General features: G+C 40.2%; 2 protein-coding genes across 3 annotated transcripts; one reads left to right on the forward strand and one right to left on the reverse strand.

Annotated features, from left to right (window-relative positions):
* Positions 1-264: 264 nt before the first annotated feature.
* On the forward strand, positions 265-22,451 carry dcbld2 (discoidin, CUB and LCCL domain containing 2). 2 transcript variants are annotated; one of them, XM_028021954.1, is made up of 15 exons: positions 269-647; positions 5,699-5,920; positions 8,344-8,481; positions 12,986-13,037; positions 13,130-13,202; positions 15,554-15,687; positions 15,785-15,825; positions 15,976-16,191; positions 17,848-17,972; positions 18,419-18,563; positions 19,362-19,511; positions 19,600-19,693; positions 19,769-19,818; positions 19,897-20,031; positions 20,964-22,451. In XM_028021954.1, exons 1-15 carry the CDS (start codon positions 545-547, stop codon positions 21,350-21,352), a joined length of 2,067 nt encoding a protein of 688 aa, XP_027877755.1. In that variant the 5' UTR covers positions 269-544; the 3' UTR covers positions 21,353-22,451. The 2 variants fall into 2 exon arrangements, with proteins under 2 accessions (XP_027877754.1, XP_027877755.1); XM_028021953.1 differs by having other exon boundaries at positions 265-647; positions 19,769-20,031.
* Positions 21,952-27,636, reverse strand: tmem30c (transmembrane protein 30C). The gene is made up of 7 exons (XM_028021956.1): positions 27,135-27,636; positions 26,818-26,934; positions 26,539-26,646; positions 25,296-25,386; positions 25,068-25,214; positions 24,749-24,961; positions 21,952-23,923 (listed from the first exon to the last, which is right to left on the reverse strand). The coding sequence occupies exons 1-7, from the start codon at positions 27,330-27,332 to the stop codon at positions 23,736-23,738; spliced, it is 1,062 nt and encodes a 353-aa protein (XP_027877757.1). The 5' UTR covers positions 27,333-27,636; the 3' UTR covers positions 21,952-23,735.
* Positions 27,637-27,746: the final 110 nt, after the last annotated feature.

The raw sequence follows: 27,746 nt of genomic DNA on the forward strand, positions 1-27,746 counted from the left end.
TTTAAGGATCAGGTTTTGTTTTTTTTCTTCTAAATTTTCCTTCAGGGGCTCATTAGTTTTTTGACAGTCCGGCTATTTGAATGCCATATTTGTATTTAAATTATGATACTTTTTTTTTTTTTTTTTTTTTCCATTTAGTCCAACTATTTAAACACAATAATTCGTTTCCCCCATTCAGCTGGATGAGAATCCTCCCAGCATTGTATGGCTGTGTGGGATCATTCAGACCACTTGGGGGACTCGGGTATCCCATTCCCAGATCCGGAGGCGGAGTATGTGTGTGTGTAGGAAGTATCTCCACAGATTGGCTGAGTGTGTGTAGAGCGGTGACCTCCTCCACAGCGAGCGTGTCGCTAACCACCATTAACATTTCAACTAAACAAAAACACATCCACGGGAGGAAACCAGGCGCTTACCCGCCTTCCAGGAGATAAAGATTTGGTCTTCTCCTCTTTTTTCCCCCCCTCCTTCTCGTCCAGGCTGAAGCGGTGCAGCAGCAGCTGGGGCCAGAAGCGAGCAGTATGCATTCAGACTGCAGGCTGCTATGGGCAGAGCGGTAATGGTGGGCAGGGGACCGACAGGGGCCGGGGTGCTCGTCCTGTCCGTGCTCATCGTTCTCACCGCGGAGGGCTGTCGAGGGCAGAAAGGTTGGTGCCACACAGCTGCGGTGATGACCGGAGGAGACCCGTGTGACCGCGAATACGCGAACGCATCCCGGTTTAAGGTGTTGTTTGGGGGGTGGGGAGCTTTTAGGAAGTGTTATTGTCCAGCTAACTGAAACCTGCCTTACATGGCCGTGTGTCTGTGTGTGTGTGTTTGTGTGTGTGTGTGTGTGTGTGTGTGTGTGTACGTGGGCTCTGCTTCACGCCGCGCACCGTGGAGGTTGGTGTTTTTGGTGGAAAACTGCTCAGGGGAAAAAAACCAGGCGAACCGGTTCCTGAAACTTGACGTTTTCATTTTTCATTTAGCAAATGTTTACAACAAATGAACAGCAGGCGTTTAAGGATTTTACTGTCAAAGCAGCAACGTGTTTCTGATTTTAGTCCCCCAATAAACTGGTTACCATTTAAAGTTTACCATTTGTTAGACCTTTATAGGTTGGTTTAAAGAACGACGCCATTTAAAAAAGTTTATGGTCTTTTCTTTGCCATAAACAAAATGAAATGATTGATACACATCACAGAGGACTTTGTGTTAAGCACAAAACTGGACCCAAATAAAAGGATGGCTAAACTCAAGTTTAACTAAACTACACTGATGGATTGGCTTTTCCTAAACCTTTGGGGGTGGGGATAAACACGTGTGCCCAGTTTGTCATTAATTTATTGACTCTAGCAATACTTTTTAAATATACACTCACTTCAGGAATGATTACTGGTGTTACAGAGCGTAATGTGAGATGCAGCTCACTCTGCAGTTTTTCAGTAACATTTCTGAGTCATTGTCGTGTTTTTGTTCTGCTCATCTGGATAATGTCCACTCAGAGGGCTCCTGCATAACTCAAGGCTCGCATAATATTCACTTAGCACCATGGCGTGTGTCTGCAAAGTTTTATCACACAGCCGGGAATCCAGAATAAGGTTCAAACAATTACCATAACAACATCTCTCACAGTACATTTTGTAATAGTTTTAAAATGAAAACCCTGTGAAAACAGCCTATAAGCTAAAGCTAATGCGGTGGACTACAAGCATTGTACCTGGGTGTCTTGTTTTTCCTCAGTAGGATTTGCTAAATAATAGGTGATTTGCCTAAAGCAATTTAAGTTCTTAAATTATAAACTGAGATGGCACTGCTGCAATTCCTCACAGTAAGAGCATTAAGCATAAATATTCTAGCCTTTTGAACTTAAAAAAAAACCCATAGCATTTCTCATGGTATCGCCTTTCGATTAAAGATTACGGCCCAAATTCTGAACTTGTGAAAGGTTGTTATTCAAAATCACTTACTAAATGCAAAACTGTTTTTAGATGTCATCTTAAATGTTCCAGTTAATATTGTTTTCTGAATATTCTATCTTGTTGGTGGCTTTGATAAAAGTCAGGTAATTTACTTCTGATAGTCTTTTTGATGTCCTCCTGTATCAAAATAGTAGATTTTAATTTTTTTTTTTTTACATTAAACTACAAATTAGCTGGGTTTAAAAATATTCTACTCATCTTTGGGTAAATTAAATAATTTGGCTGGACTAAACACTGTCGTTAACAGGTGTTGAGTGGTATAGAAGAGTGATTTTTATTCAACATTCATGGCTCAAAATGCGACTGTTGGGATGGCAGGACACAGAATGTTGTGACAATGACAAACAGAGAGACTACGTTCATTAACGCTGATGATACTAAATATTAAGGCAAAATTTGTAATTGGCCTTTAAAAGCAGTACCGATCAAAAGCAATACTTATCAAAATATCCTATTATTGAGAAAATTCAACCCAGCTAAGTAGATGAGTATGATAGGGCAACATATGGGCAGGAGGAGCTTGTTGATCTGGGCCTGCAATGGGATGCTTTATTTGATGTTTTATGTTTTCATTATGCAAATCACTTTGAATTGCCCTGTTGCTGAAATGTGCTCTACAAATAAATTTGCCTTTTACTGCTAATTGTATTCAGTCTAGCAGCTGAGCTTATCACTTAACATTATATTCTTGGAAATGATCAAACGTCCAACTTCATAATAGGGCTGTTATTATTGTTGAATAATGGAAGGATATCAGATATACTTAACCCACATTTCTTTCTCTTTTTCCCATCACTACAAAGTCTCCACCGCTTTATCAAAGTCGACATCAAGGGCAGTGAAAGTCCATCCAACCGACTGGAAATATTTTTGGCACACTGAGCATTAAAGCATCTCAATAGAAATGTAATACCCCACTAAATACTGCATCAAAGCAGTCATTTGCAATTGTAATATAAACTGCATCAATATTGAGATGATGACTTGCATTTAATGCATTGTGCAGATCTACTTAAATGGAGCACCACCTAAGTCAGTAACAACAGTGAACAAAGGTTTCACTATAGTCTTCCAGCGTGTCTGCATGAAGTTTCAAACATTTTCCCATCTGTTTGACTAACTCTTCAGTTTTGTTTGTAGATGTTCAGGTTTTCAGCCATAATCCTCCTGCCTGTACAAAATAGGTTTGACTCTATTAAGCTCATTCATTTGTCGAATAGGATTGAGAGTAGGGGAACCAGCAACCATAAGCTGTCTGATTATGAGATTGAAAACTTTCAAGGCTTAAAATGCAGAAATATTTTTTATAACTGGTTTTTAAGAACATAGGGAAATACAACTAGTCTTTCTGTGTTGTTTCAGCTTTAAGATGTTTTGTTCCACTTCACTCTTCAGACAAGTTTTTTTTTCTGGTACATTAACCCCTAATCATCGACTTACACTTAAATGGAGGTCCATGAGGACACCGGTATCCTCGTGACATTTAATGATTAAACAAACAAGTTTGGTTGTGAACTTGCAATTCTCCCATACGATGATCTAATAGATTTGCATTTGAATGTCAGTGAAGCACAAATGTTTTTTTTTTTTTTCTAAAAGATAAACAGTCTTCTATAGCTAGTAGGTTTCATATTGATTTGTCCCCAAATTCTGTACTCTGATCTGTTCTCGTTGTGGTTCAGGAAACCAGAGGCATTTCTGCAAACCGCTGTAACCACTTCTTAGGAATTGTTCTTTTCGTAAGCAGTGATGGTAAATATTCAAGATATCAAGACAAACTACATTCTACAGATTGAAAAATACAAATGTATGATCCTATGTTCATTTAATTGAACATCCATGGTAGTGAGTGCCACAGTAGGGATGTGTAATCTGTCTCTTTTAACCTCATCAATAGTAAAGTATGTTTGTTCTGAGCAGAAATGTGTAACTGAGACTTCTTGTTTGGTCTTAAAACCAAGGTCAAGATTTGTGAGCTAGTGCAAGGTTTAAAGTCTCAAACTATTTGCACTGTTATCGCTCCTGGTTTCTCTAGGCAGCTGGATCATGTTTTTAAGATAATGAGTAGATGTACAAAAGAGTGTGTTCAGGTTTCAGAATGCTTCAAACATTTAATGTCCCAGAAATTACTTAAGATAAAGGAGCGGAAGGACAAATCATGTAGGAAAACTTCCAGGTTGAAAGGTTTGTGTGAGTAGATTCCTCTGATCTAATTGCACTGAGCTGATCTAATCAATTCTAACCGTTTGGATCATTTAAAGGACCCTTACATTGGAGTCCGAGTCTCCCAGGTGCACCTACAACAAACACAATTTCTTATGGCGCTATGCAGGTCTGATGACAATTTGGAGTTAAGTGTCTTCCACAATTGCACAAGGGATGGGGTGGAAGATGGTTTCTGATTCATCTGGGACGTTTCCTGGGCTTGAACCCAAAATGTCAGTGTGAGCTACCTGGTGATACATTGTGCTTGGAAAAGCTTTGTTTGTCATTGTATTGCTTCTGGTTCATCTGGCAAAGTTCCTCCATTTCCGAGATGTCCCAATCAGTCCAAACGGGGGGACTTTTAAGAGAAAATAACTTGACCTTTGTCCTCTGCAGTTCAGTCCCGGTACTTAGTGCAGAAAGTCAGTCTGTCCTTGCTGTTATACTTTGAGAAGATCAGCTTCTGTGTCTGCTCTACACTGGTGGCAACCAAATCCTTTAGCTGAATCCTGTTTAGGCGACGGTTCTTGCACATGGACGCTTTGAAGCTTCTTAGCAGTTTGATCATTTGTTGATGGGTGTGCAGTCTTTCTTGTAACAATATATTCAAACTACCTTCATAAAAATTGATTACAACATGTGATGTCTTGTAAATAGCCCTGGTTCACCATAGGAAAAATGATTTCAAGTCACTTTAAGGAGCCATTTTGCCCTTCTAATCCAATAAAAATGACAGAGTACTATCAGTTTAGCTCTCGTGGTTAATAATTTCCTCCGAGGCAGACCATGAGATCACAGAAAGGATGATAACTGGTCATTTGTGTCTGGCCAAAACACAGCGTGCAGCCTATGTTTTTGTAATTAAGTAAGTTTTCATTCATTTTGGGGGAAAAGGGCATTTTTTTCTGAGCAACTTCCTGAATTGTAACTTAGACATGACGTAAGGTGTTGCCATAAAAACTGAAGCAGTGAAGGTTTTTATCAGTCTGAAAACTTTTGGCCATTGAAGAGCTTCTGGGGAAGCCAGGGTTGCATTAGAAGTCAGGACTGTGGATGGTCATTTCCCAACGTCCCTTAAGAGACGGAAAAAGGTGAAAATTCAATGATTTGTTGGGCTAATAATGGAGTGATTTTATTTCTGTTCACATGCAGAGCAGTAAAGAGAGACAAGAATCTTGAAAAATACAGGAATTTCCTCACCTTATTTGCTATCTCATTGTCCAAATGTTGTCACTCAGTATCAGGCCATAATTTTTTAAAATTTTCTTCTTCTTGCTTCTTTGTTCATTTGTTCCTTCCCTTTTGGCCTGTCTTCCCTGTTTCTTTTTTCTACTATTTGTTTTAGTGCTTTTGTCTGCCCTTCCTTTATTTCCTCTGCTCCTTTCTTCTCTTGTAGAAGGATTGATTCAAACTAGAATGGCTGACCTCAAAAACAGGAAACTTTAAGCTTGTAGCAGTTAATGTAGCATCTTAAAATTATATATTCTTTTTACTTTGTAAATATAAATGTGAGTATTTATGTTGCACTGCAGGTGATGGCTGCGGACCCAGTGTGCTCGGCCCCAGCAGCGGGACGCTGTCCTCTCTGGACAATCCGAGGACATACCCGAGTGACACTGTGTGTGAGTGGGAGATCACTGTGCCGCGTGGAAAGATCCACTTTCGATTTGCTCTGCTGGACTTAGGAGACAGTGACTGCCAGGTTAACTATCTCCGCCTCTACAACGGCATCGGATCCAAAAAGACTGAGATTGGTGAGAGAAAAAAGACACTGACTGGTTTTCTGAAACAGACTTTTAACCATCAAATTTTAGGATTAGAGGGTGACTTTTAGGAATGACTAAAAGCCACCCTTTGCTTCAGGTCAGGCAGGTTTTTGTCCTAGTTTAAAAGTGGTGCATCTATATCTTGATGTTTGCTGTAAGTGAAGTTGTGTAGCTATTTTTGTTTGTGTGCTTGTCAAGAAAAAAAGCAAAAAATGGAAACACTTGGGGACGTTCAGCAGCTTCTCTGTGGTGATTAAATAGTTTTGAAGTTATTTCTGACTGGGATGATCAGTTTTTGGTCTGCCATCATTAAAATAACTAAAAGTATTATTTTTGTTACTCTCAATCCCAAGTTTCAAAGTTAAGGGGCATGGATGCAAATTCCCTCCATACTTTTTATGTTTGGATGGATAGATATAAATTTACATTGAAGTTTAAGCTTGCAACGTCACTAAATCTTAAAAGGTTTATGAGATATGAGCACTTTTGGTGTGCAGAGTGTAATGTTTTTGGTTAATTGTTAAACTTGTGAACTTTCAGCCAAAGCTTAATTTTAAAGAAACCGAACTGCACAGTGCTGATGCTCACTGGTTTGAGCAAAGAATAAGTAGAACGATGCCCTGGTTATATTTGAAGCTACCCAACTAAAAGTGGTCAACCTTTACTCTGGTTATGTTTCTAAACAGAAAGTCTACTTTCTTTCTTAGTTAAATGTATTATAAAGTTTATCTGGGGTAGATTAACTTAGAGACAACAAACCACTAACCTCAAGCCCAAAGCAGCCCGGTGTACTTTGACACATGATACTGATACTTAAAGCTGCTTTCACCTTTGTTTAAAGAACACACAAAAACCATAATGGATGGGGCTCTCGGCGGTTCCACAAGCAGAACCACAGAAGCCCACTTTGTGTGTAGGGATGAAAGCGGCAGCCATTTATGAGAGGATTGTAGCAGTCAGAGAGAAATGCAAGCATTTGAATTTAGGTAGCTTTGTCCACAGTCACTGTCATTGACTAAAATTATAAACCACAGTCTGTGTTTGCACTTCTGATACATGCTACACAGTCTTAAAGGAAAGTAATTGAAATGGAGCTAATTAATAGTTTAAAAAAATACACGTCTGTATGTATTTTTATTTCTTAATTATAAGTAACTGATGTTTTGTAGGACGAGCGTTGGATTCAAAACAACAGTCTGACCTGACACCAGACTTTTGAGTAGACAACAAGCCAACAATAACGACACTAGATTGGAGATAATAAATATTCTGGTTGAAATTCGGGTCTTATAGAGTCTCAATGAATTATTGTTGCAGACAACTTACTAATGTTGCATAATGGATTATTGCGAGCTGTGTAGTTCTCGCTTTCTTTACATTTCATGTTTTATCAAAAGGCCTCTAGGTTTAATCCTTTAAAAGTGAGAGAAAAGTAACTGTGAAAATATGCTGATCAACCAGAAAACTGTGACACAGGAAAAGTGACGCTGCTCATTTTGTTACAGTGGAATGTTTACTGGCCCCATACCAGCATGAACACCTCATACTGGGTGGTGGGAGTGTCATGGTTGGAGCTTGTTTTTGAAACTTGGAAGTCAGTCATCTTTTAGTCAACTTAACCTGATGTATAAAGTCCTGCTCCTTAGTTTGAACTCATTTGTGCTAATATAAACTTTTTTTCTGTCTTAAGACAAATTCTGCTATAAGTTTTGATCCGGATTGGGCCAAGAATTAAACTCAGGCTTAAGTTTGATTTCATTTTGTTGTGGTTGATGGCACACTGGATGAAATTATTGGAGGAAATCCCAAAAGATTGCTTGATTATGCTGTATACATTGTCACACAGCTTGGCGAAAGCTTGGACTCATTCTGAATATTAAGGTTTAAAAAAAAAGTCACTTTAAAAAAATATGCATATTTTCCATCCTGCTATTCCTACAATTTGAAGTAACTTTAATGAGTCGTCAAGCAAAATGCCCTGGAGTGACCTGTTTTTTCTCCAGCTTTATAGAGCATAGCATAGTGAGGTGCTGCCCTTCCCCCACTTGTTGCTGCGCATTGCACAGCTGAAAGCGGGTTACAGTTTTCTCACTTGCAATAAAGGCGTATTGTTGTGTAGATATTTCTGGTTACTCTGGTCATGGTGTATAAACTAAACAAACTAAAGGAGTGGTAGCTGAGCGGTAACGTTTTTTAAAATGACATTTGGAAAACTGTGACATCATGTCTGTAAAGCAGCTGAGTGAATGCAGGCTGGCAAGTTGAGGCGATACCTTAACTAATTAACCAGATTACATAGGGCATCACTTGTTATGCCTGTATTACAACAAAACAAAGAAAAAGTACATTATTGAGTATACTGTGTATACTCTAATCACTAATCACTGTGCTTTTGATTTCTTGCATTAAAGTGAAATACTGTGGTTTGGATCAGAAAGTGGATGAGCTGATCGAGTCTTCAGGCAACCAGGTGACCGTCCAGTTCAGGAGTGTGATGCACCGTACAGGACGTGGATTCTACCTGTCCTACTCCACCACTGAACACTCAGGTATGCAGGCTGCTGGCTTGCTCTACACTGTTCTGTTTTTTTTTGTCTTCATTCTCCAGTGGCATTCATTTTAATTAAGAGACCTGAGCACTGAGCCTGGTTCCGTTTTTGTTTTAGCCCTGGAGGTAAGAGTTGCTAGGATTTTCTGTGTTAGTCACAGCTGTTTTCTTTCTGTACCCCAGCTTTATTTTTATGACTGTGAAGTAATTGTATTGTCCTGAAAAAACACTCGTACACAAATCTTTTAACATATGGGTTTGTCTAAAAACTGGCAGCTTGTTGCATTTTCCTTGTCTCTGTATGTCATTTGATCTGTACTATCAGATGTGCAGTTGAAACCAGATGTTTACATACACTGCGTAAAAAGGAATATAACCGTTTTCTCTCACTTCTTGGCATAAAATGTGACTGAAGGTTTCCTATATTACATCAGTTAGGATGACCAGGATTATTCCTGTTTCCCTGAATGCAAGAACGATGGCTTCAGATTTGCAATTTTATTTATTATTTGGCAGAATTTTCCCTTCAAACTTTGACATGGGTCAAATGTTTTGGGTATCCGTCCACAAGCTGGACTGGTATAACCAGGTCAGGGTTGTAGGCGGCTGTACTCAGACACACCTCTTGCAGATCAGGCTTTTATGATACTCACTTGAAAACATTGATTTTATGTTCCTAATGCCAGTTTGTGACTAAACTAGTTTGGCCTTTAAACATCTTAAATTCATTTTAAGAAAGTATGTTAATTTATTAATCACAGGTATAAAATGTCCTGGCAGTAATATTTAATCTCTTATAGGTATTTTTGTCATGGGATTTTCTGTTAGGCAAAAGTTTGAGTCGCATGCTAGTAGTTTGAGTCTATTGCGTTGTTGAGGCTATTATTAACTACCTGCTAATATACCTTTGCTAGTTAGATATCTATTTTGCACCCAAGTGCAAATTTATCTCCAGTTGGCTGGCAGACTTTTGTACATTTCTGTAGAGATATAAGTCTTAAATTTCAATCCTAATGAATATATGAACATACATTATTAATCCCAGGTGGAAATTAACAATGAAGTCTTAAAAAGTCTTAAATTTGAGTTTGTGAAACCTGCAGAAAAGCCGGTTCCAATCCTTACTGCTGTCTCCCTTTCCCCCCCCAAATGTAACAACAACCATTACGGCAAAACTTTTCTACTTTAAGTTCATTAGAACTTACAACATGTCTCTAAAGATTAGGTTCTTTAGCACCAAATCCATCTGAAAACGTTAACCTTGCTTTCTAAATTGCTTTTGTAGTAATGACTTCTTCCTCTCTGAGTGACCTCTTAGTCCAAGTCTGTTAGGGATTCGTTAGATAATGGACGCTCTCTCACCAACTTCAGCTTTTACCGGCCTCCTTCCTGGACAGAGTGATAGCTAGACCTCGGAAAAACATTCAGAGGAAAAAAATGTAAAAGATTTTTTGAAAAAAAGTTGCATGTTTGCCCCAAATTTGAGAAAATACTGTTTAGTAAAAATGCATTAATTGCAAATAAAGTACAGATGAATGTGGCATCTTCTAGAAATTGTCCCAAGGATGAACCAGACTTGTATAAATCCACAGTTCTCTTCCTGACATCTTGTCTGATTTCTTCAGATTTGTCCCATAATGTCACATAAGGAAATGTTTGAGGTTTTTCTTTTAAATACATCCACATCTTTGCATCCAAAACTTGAGAACTTAAAAACTTGTGACAAACAAATATCTTGTTTATCTCAGTCCACATGTTGGTCGGTAAGTTTCAGAAATATTCTAGGGTTTAAGAAGAAAAAAAACAAAACAGGCAACAGACGAGCCGAAGCCGCAAGAAATAAGTATCCGCAATTATTTAGATCCAACGGTCATCGTGGCTCGACTGAATCACACTGGGTGGCATTTTTCCCGCCACATAGCTGATGCATGTTTTCCTCACATGAAAATGATCACTCAGGTGTGTGCGGGTGGGCAGCTTGAACAAAACGTTAACCAATCACCATGGCGATGCGAGGTGGCTTTTTTTCCTTTCTTTTTTTTTCCATCTTAACTTTGTTTTTGAGGTACCGTTTTTGATCATATTAATGTGGTCACGACAGAAGGAGGCTGCAAGTCACCGCAGAGTTTACACGACATTCCCAGCAGCCCACGTCATCCTGCGAGACATGACTGGTGTGTTTGATCACCCATTGTACTCCCACAGGCTCGCAGGGCTACTTTGTTGTTTCTCAGAGTTTACATGGAAAGATTCGCGTCGGGTTCAAAATTCAAATTGAATCTCCTCGGATTTATGGATTCAGATTTATTTTCCTTTGAGTGATGTAGTTGGAGCCACAATTAGGACAAATCCAGGACGTCTGAAGTTGGTTGGCAAGTCTGTTTTTAACATGCGAGCAGCTGCTGGAGTTTTCAGGTCCAATCCAAAATGTTTTATAGAGGTCATTCAGTCACTTTTCTACTTGAGTCATCTTGTACATGTTTCCCTTATGTGGAAACATTTGACATGGCTCCCACAGAATTTCATTATAAAGTCCTCTGAAGATGTTGAACCGCAGGATCAATGTATAAAATATCTCAATTATAATGGATGCTATGTTTGATGGGGTATAATATTTCACATGCTGTCCACGCATCCTTGTAAAATCTCAAATTTTGTAACAAAAAAGAAAATTGGCCTTTAATAGGTTTTTCCCAGGTCTTAAATTTTGCCTCGACAGAACTATTCAATCTTACATTGTATATGTATGGATTTTTTTTTTTCTTCCTTCGCAGGACTTTTTGATCAGGCAAACGTTTGACTCACACTCAGACATTTTCAGTATGTCCTGTGACTCAAGACCGTTGACTCTACCGCTAACATTTTCAGCAATGGTATCTAAATATTTTTCTGAAATTGTACAGCTCTCGCATCTAGATTTCTATAAACAGAAGTGAATTTTCCTGATATTTATAAAATCCTCTTTTTCTTTCCATGACATTCAAATTCATAGAAAGAAAAGCATTTAAATGCTTTTATAACCTGTTGGACTCATGGATCAGAAGGTAATTCAAACTTATTGGAGGTCAAATTTATATAAACCACTCAGGTTTTCATGGATTATATTAAATATAATCCAGTGAACAGCAAACCTTATTTGTAGGATATACATGTTTATTATACCTGGACCCATAATCTGCATATTTCAACTAAAACATTAGTTACTGACTATAAACTTGAGTTAATAAAGACAAATGCTGAACATACAGTATATGTTTTAATAATTATATCCCAGACTGGAAACTCTGTCTGTTATGGCCGTATTAATATGAGATTTAAAGTGGATTAGCAGTGCTTGCCAACAACTGATGGTTTCATTCTGCACACAGTAATGCAAAATATTGTCTCTGTTGCCCAGATATTGAGATGCTAACATGTCATAACAGTCCTGAGGCTGTCATATGGTAACAGTCTTTAGTCAGAGGCTTATTCAGATACATTGCAAGACTGACTGCCACCAGAGATCCTTCCTGCTCACAGCGTCACCATCCACTCTTTGAAGACACAAGGATGATATGGACAACATTAAACAACATTTATTTTCCCTTTGAGAAAAAAATAGTATTTCTCAATTTGAATATTTATAGAGATTTTGTGACACTACCGAACTTTGTTAATGGTGTTCAGACAAGAACTGGTGAAAGAAAATGGGAAAGGCATGCAGCAAAGGTCCTGAGGTCAGCCATTGAACGTTGCTCTTTCCCTTACACACACACACACACATTACCGTGAACACACTAGTCCCACTTTGAAACATGGTGCTATGGGAATTCTGTCTTTCAGCAATGACGGTGAAGCTGACTGGGTTTGATGGGGAGATGGATGGAGGTAAATCCAAAGATTTAGATCACAACGCAATCAAAAACTCACAATGTGTGGCAAAACTTCAAAACTAATCGTCAGAGGCTCTCCATCCATCCATTGTGGATCTAACACACAGGTGTCAAACTCCAGTCCTCAAGGGCCACTGCCCTTTTAGATGTGCCTCTGCTGCACCACAGCTGAATAGACTAATTACATCATTAGCAAGGCTCTGGAGAACTGATCTACACAAGGAGGAGGTAATTAAGCCATTTCATTCCAGTGTTTTGTACCTGTGCCACATCTAAAAGCTGCAGGACAGCGGCCCTTGAGGACTGGAGTTTGACACCCCTGATCTAACATGACAAGATACAAAAAGCTAGAGGTGTGAATACTTTTGCGAGGTGCTGTGTCTCTCCACTTACCGAGTGATCAAGAAAAATTTAATCCATTTTAAAAACTTCTGTGCTTTAGAAGTTTCTCTAAAAACCCGTCGGGTTTAGGAAAACAATGGTTTTTATTTTGAGCGCTGTACTTTATAATTTTCAGACAATTGATTGCAGAAAACACAGCGGTGGTTGCTTTGTGTAGAGGAGGAGAGAACATTTGTTTTGCAGCGGCATGCAGAGAAACCAGTTCTGATGCCGTTTGTTTTTTCTTTACAGATTTAATCACTTGCCTCGACAAAGGATCCGATTTCCCAGAGGCAGAATTCAGGTGAACGCTCTTTGCTTTGCGTTGATTTTATTTAGTTTTTTGTTCAAAGACCAGACTGATACTCATGGTGTTTTTGTTTTGTTTCTTCATAGTAAATACTGTCCTGCAGGCTGCTTGACATCTACAGAGAAGATTTCTGGAACTACACCAAATGGATACAGAGAGGTGAGTACTGCCACGTCCTGGTTTGATGACCTCACAGAACCCCTGTGCTGCAGGTCACAGTTGCTTAGTCTCCTAATGATGACCTCATTAGTTTTATTTTTCTTGGAGCTTTTTTTTTTTTTGCTGGAAGATGGAGGGAAGGGTGTTCCTGACAGATGGGAAGACAGGGAGGAGCGCGGGGGCGTGCGCTTCAGGGAGCGAGGCGCCCCACAGGAACAGAGGAGGGGCAGGGTCACTGGGTAAAAGGGAGGTTAGATAATAGTTTGGCTGAAAATAATAACCCTGTAATCTAGTCCAGCTGCAGGAGAGCGCCGAGCAGAGCTGCGTGTTGAGTGTTTCTGGAGAGACAAAAACCTGCCGAATGAGTCAATGTTGCTAAAATGCTCGAGGAACGCGTTGCGTGTGGACGCCGGGGGTGTTTTTATTTGCATGTGATTCATTCATGTTTTGCTTTCTGGAGGGCGTGTGTGATTCCAGAATGTTGATTGTCAATTCGTTGTATTAGTCTTTCCACCCAGATTACCGTTTCATTCTTCTAGGTGTCTTTCACCCTCTCCCACTTCTACGTGTGCGCTTAAGTGTGCGGTTTTCTCCGTTGGAGGCAGGGTGCAGTGATTCTTGTCGCAGCGGTTTGCTAAGCCTCTCTCCAGGATGTGGCGTGCGACTTTTGGGAAGTTTAAGAGTCACAGCGAAGGTGTTGATGGCTTGTGGCAGCTTTTTTACTGCTGCGTTCGTGCATAAATCCTAGCATGCTGCATGTGTACTCGTCACTCTGCGGGTCACCAGTTTTCCCACAATCTTCTCAGCTGTGAATTCCACTGTGGGTCTTTTTTCCCGTAATAAAATTTCACTCCTGCTCGAGCAGCTGCTCTTATGGAGGATCTCCTCCTCTGGAAGAGGTGGGGGTGGCAGGGCAATCTGGGTTTTTCTCAGCTGCTTTGTGATGTGGAAGCAGGTTTGGACAGGAATGCAGTCGGCTGTGACTCATTCCCATCAGTGGCTCCTGGTGTCCTTCGCACAGAGAGAAGCTGATGAATCAGGATGATGTCACTTATCTGCTCGAGTCTGAAGGTTAAAGTGATCACACTGTAAAGCGGGGCGGACACCGCAGCGCTGCATAAAACTGGCAGTGGAGCTGTAAACTAACGTAAACTTCTTATTGGTCGTTGCTTCACTCAGGAACATCGGGTTTAATTAAAGTAAACCTCAACAGTTTTTTGTGTCAAAGGTTTTCTTCAGATTGTATGGCTGATTGTGGAATAATCCTAGAATTAATCCACAGTCAGCAACTAACGATTATTTTAGTAATCAATTATTTTGACGGGCGATTAATCAGATAAAAAATTAGCAACGTTCAGTTGTTTTTTCACTTTGTCACAATGGCCCTTTTTTTAATGCAAAATGAGAAATACAATAAAATGCATACAAAGCAATAATTCAATTCCTTTTTTAAATAAGAAAATGTAAATTTTATTACCTAAAATATACATTTTATTACCTAAATTGCCATAACATACCATTCCTTAAATAAACACTTAATCAGTTGTAGCAAAGGATCTAAAGGGCATAAAGGTTTATGCTTGATTTATCAATATAGTGAAGGACTACTCTGTAATTTCATTGGATGAGCTTATTTATAATTGGACAGGGAAAGATGCTTAACAGGAGATAGTTTTTGTTTCTTTATAGAATTTGAACAAGGTTAAGCTAAAACTATGACACTAAAGGAGTTAAGGGGAGACAAAACAGGTTCTTTTTAATTGCAAATATATGTTTTTTGTGCAGTTTTGTCTTACCTACTCCTCTGGTGTTCTTTGAGCAACAGTTTTATTTTTTTTTTAGTGTGTGTAGTCCAGTTAACAACTGATCGATTACCAAGTTAGTTGACAATTACTTCAATAAATCGATTAATCACAATTAAGAGCTTCAGCTCTGCATTATTCATCTAATATTTTGGTTAGAACTTCACAATATATTGAATCGCAAAAGCAATTGCATGTACTCAGTGTTCTGGTGTTCTGTTCTTTTAGTAGTGCCGCCCATTAACACCCTGCATGACGATAACATATCTGGCTAGTTGGATGGACTTGTTCTACACTTGGTCTCCATATTGTACAGTGACTGAGAAGCTAAAAGTCATGAGAGAATGTTTTTCTTTTTCTTTTAGTGCTATTATTGCTTTGGAGATATTTTACCCAAAACAATCTGTCATCTGTCTGAAGCTCTTTTTTCCACCAGCTTGAAAAACTGTAATTCGTTTGCTCTTCACAGTTGAATAGATATGAATCTGTGCTGTAAAGGTGCCTAGCAACAGTCTCTCTTGTCTTCCCTTCCGGTGCTCGTCCCTGCAGTCGTCCCCATTGTGTGTGGCGGCTATCCATGCAGGTGCGGTGTCCAATGCTGCGGGCGGGAAGATCACCGTGGTGAGCAGCACAGGCATTCCTCACTACGAGGCAACACTGGCTAATAACGTCACTTCCACTGTGTGAGAAATACAGACACCGCAGCCCAGAAAACTTATCTCTACCTTCTTCATTCCTGTTCAGTTATTCATTCATAGTTTATGTTTCATCTTCTTTCAGAGGAATTTTATCAAAGAATCTTTTCACCTTCAAAACAGATGGTGAGTTTCTGTTTTCTTCTTGTGAAAGCTTGGAGCTTAGAACGCATATAGAAATACACACACACAAAAACGTATGTACGCACTTTTCCAAACACCAATTAAAAGCATGTTTTAAACTAAGCCTCCTTCTGTGTTATGGACGCCTCTCAGGCTGCTCCGGGACTCTGGGTTTGGAATCTGGTGGTGTAGTGGACTCTCAGCTCAGCGTTTCGTCCGTTTGGGACTGGAACACCACCGCTGGTGAGCACGTCGTGTGGGGGAAGTCGGGAGCTCGTCTGAAGAAGCCCGGGCTTCCCTGGGCTCCTTCACTCAGCGACCGGCAGCAGTGGCTGCAGGTTGACTTCAGGAGGGAGAAGAGGATCACAGGTACATCTCTGTTCTGTTGCTCTTCATCTCTCTATGGCTTTAACAAGATCTTTAGTCATAATGATTTTAGTTGATTATTCCCTTCGGTTTTTGGATGCTGTGCTGTTGGAAAGATTTTTGCTCTTTTCATTTCGGACAGTAGCTACGATGCGGAACAGTAGCAACAAGGTATTGTTTTTGCAAATAGGAGCAGCTGATTGGCATCTTTTAAAGCTCAAATAAAACCTGAACTATGACCTCAAATCCCAGAGGAGATGAAAAGGAGGCTCCATGAAGTTAGAGCAGAGAGACAATGAGGCAGTTCAAACCATGGATCATATCCGATTCAACGATCTCTCTTCCTCACTTTCAATCATATTGTCAGACAGAGATTTAAATAGAAGCAGCAAAAGCAAATGAGGTGGATTAGCAGTGGTGACCCCAAGGACACGTTGCCGTGGAACATTGTTTCTGCTCCCCAGATAATGAGCTGTTAACATGTCATAACACTGTCGTACAGCAACAGTCTTCAGTCAGAGGCCTCTTCACATTCGCTGCAAAACTGACTGCTACCAAAGAACCGTCCTAATCCACCGCATCACCATTCACCATGTGTCTTGGAAGATACTAGGGTGATAATGACCTACTGCAGCATTTAATGTTCCTTTGTGTTAAATAAAGTATGTTAGAATTAAGTTGACTATGCATGTAATTGTTTTTGAAATGTTAATTTATGAGCTACAGACAAAGTTGTCTTGATAAAATGATGGGAGTTTGCACAGTGAACATGTCGGTATGTGTTAATGTAGAACACATTGATTTGTGGCAGGAAGCAGGAATCAAACCCACAACTTGCATGACGATTACTCGTCCCGTTGAGTCGCTTCTCGACGGTCTTGCTACGTTTAAAGACAGAACGCCTTTCTGCCAGCGGGGTTTTATGACACTGCAAAAGCTTGACAGAAAATAACATACAAACCTGATTTATTCTCTGATTTAGCCATTTTAGGTCCTAAAAACTTTGATAAACAGCTTTTTTGAGTTCAAATACGATTTTTTTAAAAAATATTGCCTTCTCTATTGACTTTGTCCCTTGCTCCTGATTCTTCTTTATGTATTTTGAATCTCTGCTTTAAACCTGGTTCTGATCCAGCAGCACAAAATGAGAGTACTCCCTGCATTATTAACTCAATATGTTGTTTGTGGACCATTAACTTTCTAGTTAAACAAACAAAAGGCTTAGTGCTAAGGTTTCATATTGATGTTGTGTATAAATGCTGCTTCCATAAAGACATGGAGCTCTGCTTTCAGTCCAAATAAAGAACATAGTATTAGTCTTAAAGCTGCACAGTATATATAGCAAATATATCAGAACTATTTAAATCACAACAGACTGTTTGGAAAGGACAATAATTATTGGCTAATATATCCCAAGCAGATGTTCATATAGGAGAGGGAAGGCGGAGATCACGGCTGATGTCTTCATGGCAATATTTACAACGCTATTTATATAGCTCCAATTCACAACACATCACCTCAGTTCAATCTAATCAGACACACATACATTGATCCTACTTATTAACAAAGGTTTGAAAATCTGAGGGTTTTCTAATACTTTGCAGCCCTGTTTATTCTTCACCTGTAATCTGATTGTTTCCTCTCTGTCCGTCACTGCAGCTATTGTCACCACTGGTTCCGACCGGAGCGAGTACCAGTACTTTGTGAAGGCATACCGGGTTCTGTTCAGTAAAGATGGCAAGGAGTGGCATTTCCACAGGGAAACTAATTCTTCACAAGACAAGGTACAAAAAGAAAAAAAAAAAAAAAGAGGAGAAATTGATAAACCCTGCTTGTTCAGCCATTACGTCATTTGCTTTTATGTTTTCTTTTTTTTCCTCCCCTCCAAATTACAGTAAATGGGTAAAGTAATTTCTTAAAGCAGCAGGAGTACTTTGTTTCCCCCAGCAGCTGATATTGACTAAAAGATGTGGATGGTAGGAAATGAGAGGAGGCAGTGGTCGCAGTTAAGTGCTGTAATGGGCGAGTCGGGTATTAATAATGGAAGGATATGGATTGAGTGGCGGAGCTGCTGCCTGTGACGGTTCTCTGTGGGGAATTTACACACTCCCTCATTGTGTGGGAGATAGTAGCTATCGGCTTTTCCAGTGGGGAAATAACTGTTGTTCATTGTTGCGCCACCTCCGACTTTCAGCTGTCATGTTTTTTTTTTCTTCTTAATCTGTGGTAGATTTTCCAAGGTAACATGGACTACCAGGACAAAGTGAGGAATAACTTCATTCCTCCAATCGAGGCTCGTTTTGTGAGGATAAATCCCACCTTGTGGAACCAGAGGATTGCTCTAAAGCTGGAGTTGTTTGGCTGCCTTCCTGGAGGTAAAGGAAGTTAGTTCATCACCAACGATCCCTTCAATGTGTTAAAAAGCTGGCAAAAGTATTTTACAGGTCAGAGATTTCTGGTCTCAATGAGACATCCTGGTTAAGTAAAGGTGCTACAGGAAGAATAATAAAAGCAAAAAGTAGTGTATAGTTCTGAATGGGAAGAAAACGTGTCAAATTATTTTGATTTTTCAACATTTCCAACAAATTTCTCGTCAGGTGAACGTGTATGAATACACACACACACACACACACCATGCATTTGCTGAATTCCAATCCATGACGCTAGTCACTTTTTTAGTTGTTGTGAAGAACATTTTTAAACGATGGAGAATTTTTCTTCCACGTCAATATTGTGTTCTACTTTATTACATAAAAATACTAGTAAAATACCTCGACATTTGTGGTCTTAAAGCCAGTAAGTTTAAGGGGTGGGAATACTTTTGCGAATGACTGCAAGTTTTGTTAAAAAGAGAGTATGGTGAAACATCTACATATCCAAACTTTATTCTGTCTATTTTGTTTTGGCTCCAAAGCTAAAAAGAACAACTTGTTCTAATTGAACCACCCTACAATGAATCACTTGTTTTAGGACTAATTAAGGATTTTAATGATGCACTAAACTGTTGTTAGCAGGATGTATAAAACTCCAAGGTTTATTTATTTATATTTTTAAGTACCACATGTTTAATTTGATACAGAAACTATCAGAAACTTAATTTTGCAGCGAGTAAAAAAAAAAAAAGAAAAAAAGTTCAATTCATGGATGTATTTCATGGGCATCCTTTTGCTCAGGTGGCAGATCAGCTGTTACAAAACTGTTCACTACCTCCGGTACTGGTTCCACTCCACCTCCTGCGAAGACGAAGCACCCGCCTCACCTCAGCGAAGCCACGCACACGCCAGACATCAGAAACACGACGATGCCTCCCCACTGCGGCAAAGGTAAGGTAGCTTTGACCAGAGTGAGACCTCCCATCCGTACAGTAGTAAATCTTTGTTTTCAGCTTCAGTATTATATTTTCACTCCCAGATGTGGTGCTGATGGCAGTTCTGGTACCGGTGGCAGTCGTGGTTCTGACTGCTCTGATCTTGACGGTGGCTTGCGTTTGCCACTGGAGGAACAAGTGCGCGTTTTTGTATCTCCTCACGTCTCCTAAACGTGCCGTCTCCCCTTTAGTGACCTTTTGTTCTCCGTATAGGAAAAAGAGCGCAGAAGGAACGTACGACATTCCCTACTGGGATCGGACAGGTATGTCACCGCTTTGTCACTTCGAGCCGCGCGTGTGGTTATATTGCAGCTCCGCGACTCATTATTGGTGTGCTGCAGTCTGGTGGAAAAGCATGAAGCAGCTGCTGCCCTCCAAGATGATGGAGACCGAGGATTCGGTTCGCTACAGCACCCCTGAGGTCAGCCGGCTGGCGGGACGGAGCGCCGTTCCCAGACTGCACGCTGAACCTGCAGGTACGCCCTGTTCACTGCAAGGAAAGAAAAAATCTGATCCTTTTTAAGGCTAATTAGATGTTCTAGTCACACGTTTCTTATAAAGTTAACATCTTTTAAGCTTAATATTTCCTTAGACTATTGTACAAGAATATATCTTGTCAGCCTCTGTCTTTGCCCCCTGGAGGCCATCTTTTCACATTACTACCTCACTTTCTGTGAGAAGGATTGCATAATATGATACCTTAATTTATTCAGAATTAAGGTATCATAAGGTGGGTAAATGTCCCACATCATGGTTGTTTTTATGCAAAATATTCAGCCGATCAGTTTCTGTCCAACATGAGGAAAATCCTAACTCTGATGCAATAGTCCAAAAGAGAGAATCTTTAGACTCCTGATGTTATTTGAATCAATGCGAGTTTAAACCATCATCAGTTTAAATCAGGTTCAATCAATTTAAAGTGATGAACATGAGCTATATTGTTTCCCTAAAGATTAAGATTGGCAGTATTTTTTTTTAAACGTAGTTGATAAAAAAATAGTTTGCAGCAGACAAAAAGAGCAAACTGATTTTGGTGAGTATTTATCACCTTATGTCCACATTGATTAAACAGTATTGTACTGCAGTTTGTGATCTCAAATAAGCATCTTATAGGTGCTCTTTTAACCTTTAAGTATAACTTTTTGTTCTATTTGAAACATATACAACTATTATCTGAGGAATAGATGGTACCAGATGTTGAACGGGAAGAAGGCAATCAAGCAAAGGGCATTCACACGTCCCTAAACCAACCAGACCTTGTAGACAAACGCGGTAGAGGTCCATTAAAGCAGACCAAACTGGGCTGGTGTGAATGCACCTTTGTTGTATTGCAAAATAGGAGCAGCTCTAAACTTCCAACACAGAGAATGCACCAAAAAAAACTTTTATTCCTCCATTTTGTTTACAGAGTATGCCCAACCGCTGGTGAGCGGTGTGCCCACACTGGGTGCACGGTCGACCTTTAAACCAGACGAAGGGCCGGAACCGGGCTACTCGGATCCAGACCTGTATGACGCTCCCATCCCACCCGACGTTTACCACCCCTACGCAGAGCCGCTGCCGTCATCAGGAGCTGAATACGCGACTCCCATCGTGGTGGACATGGGCTGCCACCTGCCCTCCAAAGTGCTTAATTTTATGGGCTCTGGGCCCAGCTCTCTGCTCACATGGACAGACGGCAGCCATTCTGGGGGGTCTGTCTATGACACACCTAAAAATGCCAATGGTCAGGCCATGCCCACTCAGGATCTGACATATCAGGTCCCTCAAAAAGTTCCTCCAAAGCCAGCCGGATGAGCGCCGAACAGGCCAGACGAGCCCAGTTTGGGGAAGGAAAACCCAGCTGGGAGGGTTTCTGAACCTGGCTTTGAGTCTTGAATGAACACTACCTTTTAGCTTCAGATTCAGCTGGAGATGTCTGTATTTCCTGAACTTTTCTGCAAGGCTACAAACTGCTTGTGTGGTGCCTTTAGAGTCCTATCACTGAAACTACGATGAATGTGTTGGTGACGGAAAGGAGGAAGCTGACTACTGTTTGTGAAAGACTTTGTCCCTGTTTGTGATGTGTCCACCTGTTCTCTTCTGAAGCTGTGATTTCCACCCCGATCGTCTCTCCATCCAATCACTGCATGTTTTATTACGTCGCTTGCGTTCAAATCTTTCAGAACTGCACCATGTCGCCTCCTTATGGTACTAATGTTTTAAAGCATGACTTGAAATTGTTAATAGTTGTTGTAATGACATCACTGCGATCCTTTTAGGTCAGACGATTATCAGATTGTTTTATTTCACATCCTGCTGATTGCCGAGCGCCCACCCCCCTCCCCCTTTTCTACCCTTCACTGTTAGCGGATCAATCTGTTGCACTGTGATGGCTGAAAGTAGTTTCTTTTTTAAAATCTTTTAAGATAACTTCTGTCATGAAGTATTTTACCCATGATACCCATGTCTTTTCCTGATGGAGACCAAATCTTGCCTTCTGTGGTCCAAATCCGTGCCATCATCACAACCATTAAAAAAAATAGTCTTAAATTAGAGAAGTGTAATGTTGTTGCAAATGGTAGTGTGTGATTTAGTATTTAAGTCGGTGTTGCATCTGTCCTGAAGCGTTCCGATCAATTGTTCCCGTCTTCTGTGTTCATCGGCGTCTGAGTGTTCAACCGTTTTGTGGCTGAAACGTTTAAATGTCGCACCAGTAAACTGCATTCCTCTCCTGCGGCACTGATCTGAGCAAAACACTGGCTGACAGGAAGGCAGATGGTGGACAAACGTGCATCAAGCTGCTGCTTATTGTCACAGAACAGCCACCTCAGCTGTGGGAAGGTGTGCCAGTGATTGTGTTCAATAACCACAGAGTGATTTATGGAGATTAAAGTTCCCTGGTTGCATAAAATAAGTGGAATCAATCTGTTTGGGGGGGGGGGGGAATAAAGAGGGTTTTTTTATTTTATTAAAGAAATGTTTATTTCTTTAGTGCTTCACTGAAAATTCTGTCATTGCAATTTTCTAAGTAATATAAATAACAGCTTGGCTTTCGTATTAAATTAACAAGTTAATATAATTAAGCATTTAACTGAGCTGATGCTGTATTTCATGCGATAGACGAAGGTGCATTTCTTCCACTTAATGGAGAAATGCGAATGTGAGATGCACCAATCAGCTTTTGGTGGCCACTTTAAGGGCTTAACCTGTTTGATTGCTACTAAAAAAAAACATAACAGCACTCAATATTTTCCTATTTTCTGCTGTGTCTGGGTGGAGTCACTGCAAAATCTGGGTGTCAAAATGTAGTACGTTTATTTAAAAGTTCACATAAGAGTTTCTTTGTAGAATTTTCTAATATGAATTGGTGTTTATTTCAAAACAAACAATTAGGTTCTGCACTTTGGAATAAATTAAAAAGCACCTGGTGTGTCAGCCTTAATTAAAAGAAAAGTTTTACCTTTCACAGTACAAGAGTTTCTGCACAAAGAGCCAACAAGTTTATAAAATTACTTAATTTTATATTTATACTCTGAACATAACACATCAGTAAAAAAAAAAAACATACGAAGTTCAAAGTTCAGTATAGTTTTTGGGCAGAAATATTTCCTTAAACGGTGAGATTCTAGTGCATCAGTTTGAAAATCACAGCTAGTGATGTGTTCACTGAAAGAAAAAAAAATATTTACTTTTATTTCTGACCGCTGAAAAATTGGGACCAGTCATCAGCTCATCTCTTAGAAACTAGGATTTTCAGTTTAACTCTAATCCTTTAGACTTTATTCCAAATACACAATTCACATCTCCCAAATTACTCTTTTTCTTTAAAAAATACAACAGAATAAGTGCTTTAATTACTTAACTTTCTTTAGCAAAAAGATGTGAAAAACTCCATGTTACGACACCTTTTGCTCCAGTATAGCATGGCCCTAATGTGACGTCTTTAAATAAAAAAACGCTACGGTCTAAAATGCAGCATGACTACTTCCTCTTAAAACAACTAGTTTATAACATTTGCACAATAAAGTGTTCGCAAATGGATATACTGGTTGATAGTTCTTTTAAACTAGCATTAAAACTCCATGAATTTTTTTCACTTTGTCTCCCCCATCTCTGGTTTGCGAACCTTCTCAGCGGCATGAGTATCGGCTCTTTCCTTCATCAGTCTCAGTCCTCAGCATCTTGACGCCTCGATGCCTCATTCCTTCATGTTCTTCCCATCCTTTCCGAACTTCCACCAGGCCACGGTGAGGACGACGGCCATCAGCAGGATCAGGCTGCTGGTTACCAGGTAAGCAATCGGCAGGAAGTGGTTCTGGCCTCCGAACCAGGTCAGCGTGGTCAGCACCACTTCCTTTCTGCCCTGGAAGTGCTGCACAGGGAAGTCTGAAGAGGCAGGAGGTCAAGGCTAATCTGTAGCAGGTAGCATGCAAATAAATATGGCACCTTCCACTAATTGTGGCGCTTCTGGGGAAAGAAAATCAAATCAAATAATTGACGGTTTCACAATGTAGAAAAATCCATTCGTTACACTGAGCACATTAAGTCAGCAGGAGGAAAAGAACTTCTGAAGAAACTAAAATCAGCAGTGTTACACCTTTTGGTGTCCCTGCAGTTGGTACTTTGTACAGCCTGCTTTTGCCTTCTCCAGTAACACTTTACATACAATTAGGAAAATACAGCTTAATCGTAACTACATTATAATATGTAACACTTCAACAGAATGTTTTCCTAAAATCATACATCCCTGGATGTTGTGGAAACTTGGTGAACATTTGTTGCTATTCTGGAGATTTTTTTAACAACCACTTCACTATGAGGGATGCCTCGGCCTTGTTTAGCTTGTTCACAATCCCTCATGCTTTAGACTTTTTCATCTTTCAGACTTGTAGATGTGGGCAGTTTTAGACAAGAAGGTTTTTCTTAAGTATTTTTCTTGACTTATGAAGCTCATGTGCACTTGTCCTGTCTTTGCCATTGTGACGAGTGGATAAGAATTTTTTAACACATTGCTTGCTAAAACAAAGTAGAAATAAAGATGATTCTGTTGTGGAATAATGCAATGCAAGAAAATGATTGAGTCTCTGAATATGCAGCTTCAACTAAAGATGAATTCATTGCGAGATTAATTTCTTCTCATTTGAACTTCAGGTGAACCGTCAAACAAGCGCCTGAAGGAGGTTTCCCATGAAAACTGCAGTCAAAGGATACTGTAGGATATATCGATGCTGTAGTTTCCCCTCGGAAGCCCTTTTTCAAAGTTGGCGTCTGCTCTATTTAAAATCCCATAAAGCTTCTTGAAGTTGGGGAAAGCTGCCTCTCTCATCCAGACGATCAGATCCTCATTAATAAAACCGTTGTTGTTCGGGTCATGTGGGTCCAGACTGTATACAGGCCTCTGCCAGTACAGAGGCTGTCTCGTACCTGCAGAGGGAACACTACAGGTTTACCTTCGTGCTCGGCTTCTTGCATTTTTCGTGAGAGAAACGAAAGCACTTCCCGAGACTGAGGTTACATCGTCTGTCTTTACCTTCAAACACCTGAGCAAGAGTTAGATTGTCCGTCCTTGGGTTGCGGAACTTGACGTTTTTGTCTGTGTACCAGGTGAGGCCCTTCCGCAGCAAAGGAACAGGAACACGACGGCCGCTGGAGGAGTGATAGGTCAGGGTGAAGGAGTCTGGGAGGAGAAAAGACAGTCAGCTGGCCGAAGCAGAGGTCAACGACGTGTTGGCTGATGAGTGTTGTGAGCAGTGTTTACCGTTGAACATACTGTTGGCGACCGCTCCACAGGGAGCGATGGGGACTCCGTCCTCATCTTTTGCAAACGGCTCACAATAAGTACTTGGGTTCTTTAGAAGAAAATGAGAAATTAATGCAAGTTCTTTAAGAATAAATGAATATTTTAGTCAATTTTTCACTGGAACTGCTCATTTTTCCCCCCCAATATTCTGTAAATCACAGAGCATGTTCAACTTTTATTATACTTAAAATGTTTAGAAATGACAAAAGGTGACATTCCAAAAGCCAGGTTGTGCCACATTAGCAAGAGTATATCTAGGATTTAATCACTGCCTAACGATGTTCCTGGAGATAGTGAGCCCTCACAGTGACAGAAGTGACCTCTTTTTTTCCCAGGTTATTCTAGTGACACCTTCGGCCTCACTTCAATCATTTTTAAATCGATTTAAAACCTCCACATTTCCTCAATTAAAACGGGTTTCTTCTAGGTTTCTCTAAGTGACAGCTCTAGTCTTTTTTTACTCAAAACTGTTGAAATTACTAGTTATTACATATGCAGGCTAAACACGAGAAGCTACCCAGTTTTCACCATTATATTTCTGTTCACAATATAATACGTTTATGTAACTCTTCTAATCAGGTTACTGATGAGGATCAAACTAATCAATTTTCAAATGAACCACCTTTAACAAAATACAGAGTTGGCTTTTAAGGAATTTTTAAATTGCAGCTTTTGTATGTTTAGCATCCCATTTTGAGCTTAAGCTGTTATTAGAAAATTGGATCCAGAGTTGTTTCACAAATAGATGCAGGTTGGGTTTTTTTCTCCCCGTTTTTTTTTTTTAAGCCTGTAGAAAGACCTTACATAAATTGACTCCAAGCTCTGCATGTGGAAGCGGTTAGCGTGAATGCGCAGCATGCAGTCACGGAATCTCTCAGTGCAAGTGAAACAGACCATCAGCAAGTTCAACAGCTTCAACGGGCCTGGATGTTACAGCATGTTAAGCAAACTAGATAGTAGCTAAGATACACTGAGCAATATGGGATGGACCAAAGAATAATCACATGTTAGAATGACCTTGTCAAAGTCCAGACCTAAATAACTGAAATTCTCTGGAAAACCTTGAAAACTGCTGTTCACACATGTTCTCCATCCAGCCGGAGTTAAGAAAATTGAGGGAAACTTTCAGCTTTTGAATGTACAATGTTGGTACCAGAATGAGAATAATAACCTCTAAAGTGGCAAAAACAAACAGAGATACCTTTAACTTTTTTATCCATCCCACCGTCTGTCCGTCATCTCTGGAGTCCATGTACCTGCGGAGGTTCTGATGGAAGTTTTTGAGACCGTAGTAGAAAAAGACATCGCCCTGGGAAGAGAGCCAAAATATGAAGCAAAGTGCTCTGATCTGAGGTGCACACAGTAAATGATTAATTTAAAAAAAATTTATACATGTGATGCAATTTGTATTCTGAATTTGAAAGCTGAGCCATGGAAGGGACTGATGTCAGTATGCCCAACAAGCACACAGGGTCGGTACCTTAAATGTTTTGTCAATTGAAAACTCCACCCGACAGCTGCAGGTCTGCGCTGCGTTGCTCACATTTCGACGCAGGTCAAAACACTCATTACAGTTTCCCAGATTGGTGTAGTCTAGCTGGAAGGGTTGAAGACAACAGACATGAATTAGGACTCAAACCTTAACCTTGGCTCCTGTGTATCTTTGTCACTCCCCGTTTTATTGCTCAGTGCTCTAAGCTTCCCGTCCCTGCGCCTCCTCCACCCACACAGATTGGCGGATATTTCTCTTCTACATATCAAAGTGAGAACTAAAAACCAGGGGTTATTTATGCTCACCTTTATTTCCTGCGTGCTCTGTACAAGGAGAAGCAGCCACACTCCGAGCAGCATGGATATCACAGCCAGCAGGTAGAAGAAAGGCAGCACAGTGTTGGCGGTTAGCACGGGAGACCAGGCGGGGAGCCGCTGCTGCTTGAAAGCCGAGTTGTCCGGCCTCCGAGCCAGAGGCCCAGACTTGTCTTTGGTTTTCCCCATGAGTGGGAACGACGGCTGAAAACAGCAACCGAGAAGACGACGCTCTGTCTTCTTTTCCTGTTTGTTTTTCTTTTTTAACTTCAGTGATATCCACCTATGTGCAATCAAGCACACACAGCACTCACTCCAGGCACTTCTGGGTGGGGAGTCAGTTGCAACCTGTCATTTATTAACCACAATCTCTTGCCCAACTACCTTTTTCTGTTACCCTTGTCTCATTGTTCAACTACCTCTAAAGTACTTTTTTCCTGAAACAAGTTCCTGTTTTATCCAACTGTAACCATACAAGAGTTTTGCCTCTTATTCGCTGATAAAAAAAAAGAAGAATTTAATTACTCTAAAGTTGCTATGATAAATGATTTCCTGTTTGGCGTAATCCAGTGACCTTACATTTTCAAGAGGGACTTCCTGTAA

Source organism: Xiphophorus couchianus, chromosome 7, assembly GCF_001444195.1.
Source record: "Xiphophorus couchianus chromosome 7, X_couchianus-1.0, whole genome shotgun sequence".
Taxonomy (NCBI): Eukaryota; Metazoa; Chordata; class Actinopteri; order Cyprinodontiformes; family Poeciliidae; genus Xiphophorus; species Xiphophorus couchianus.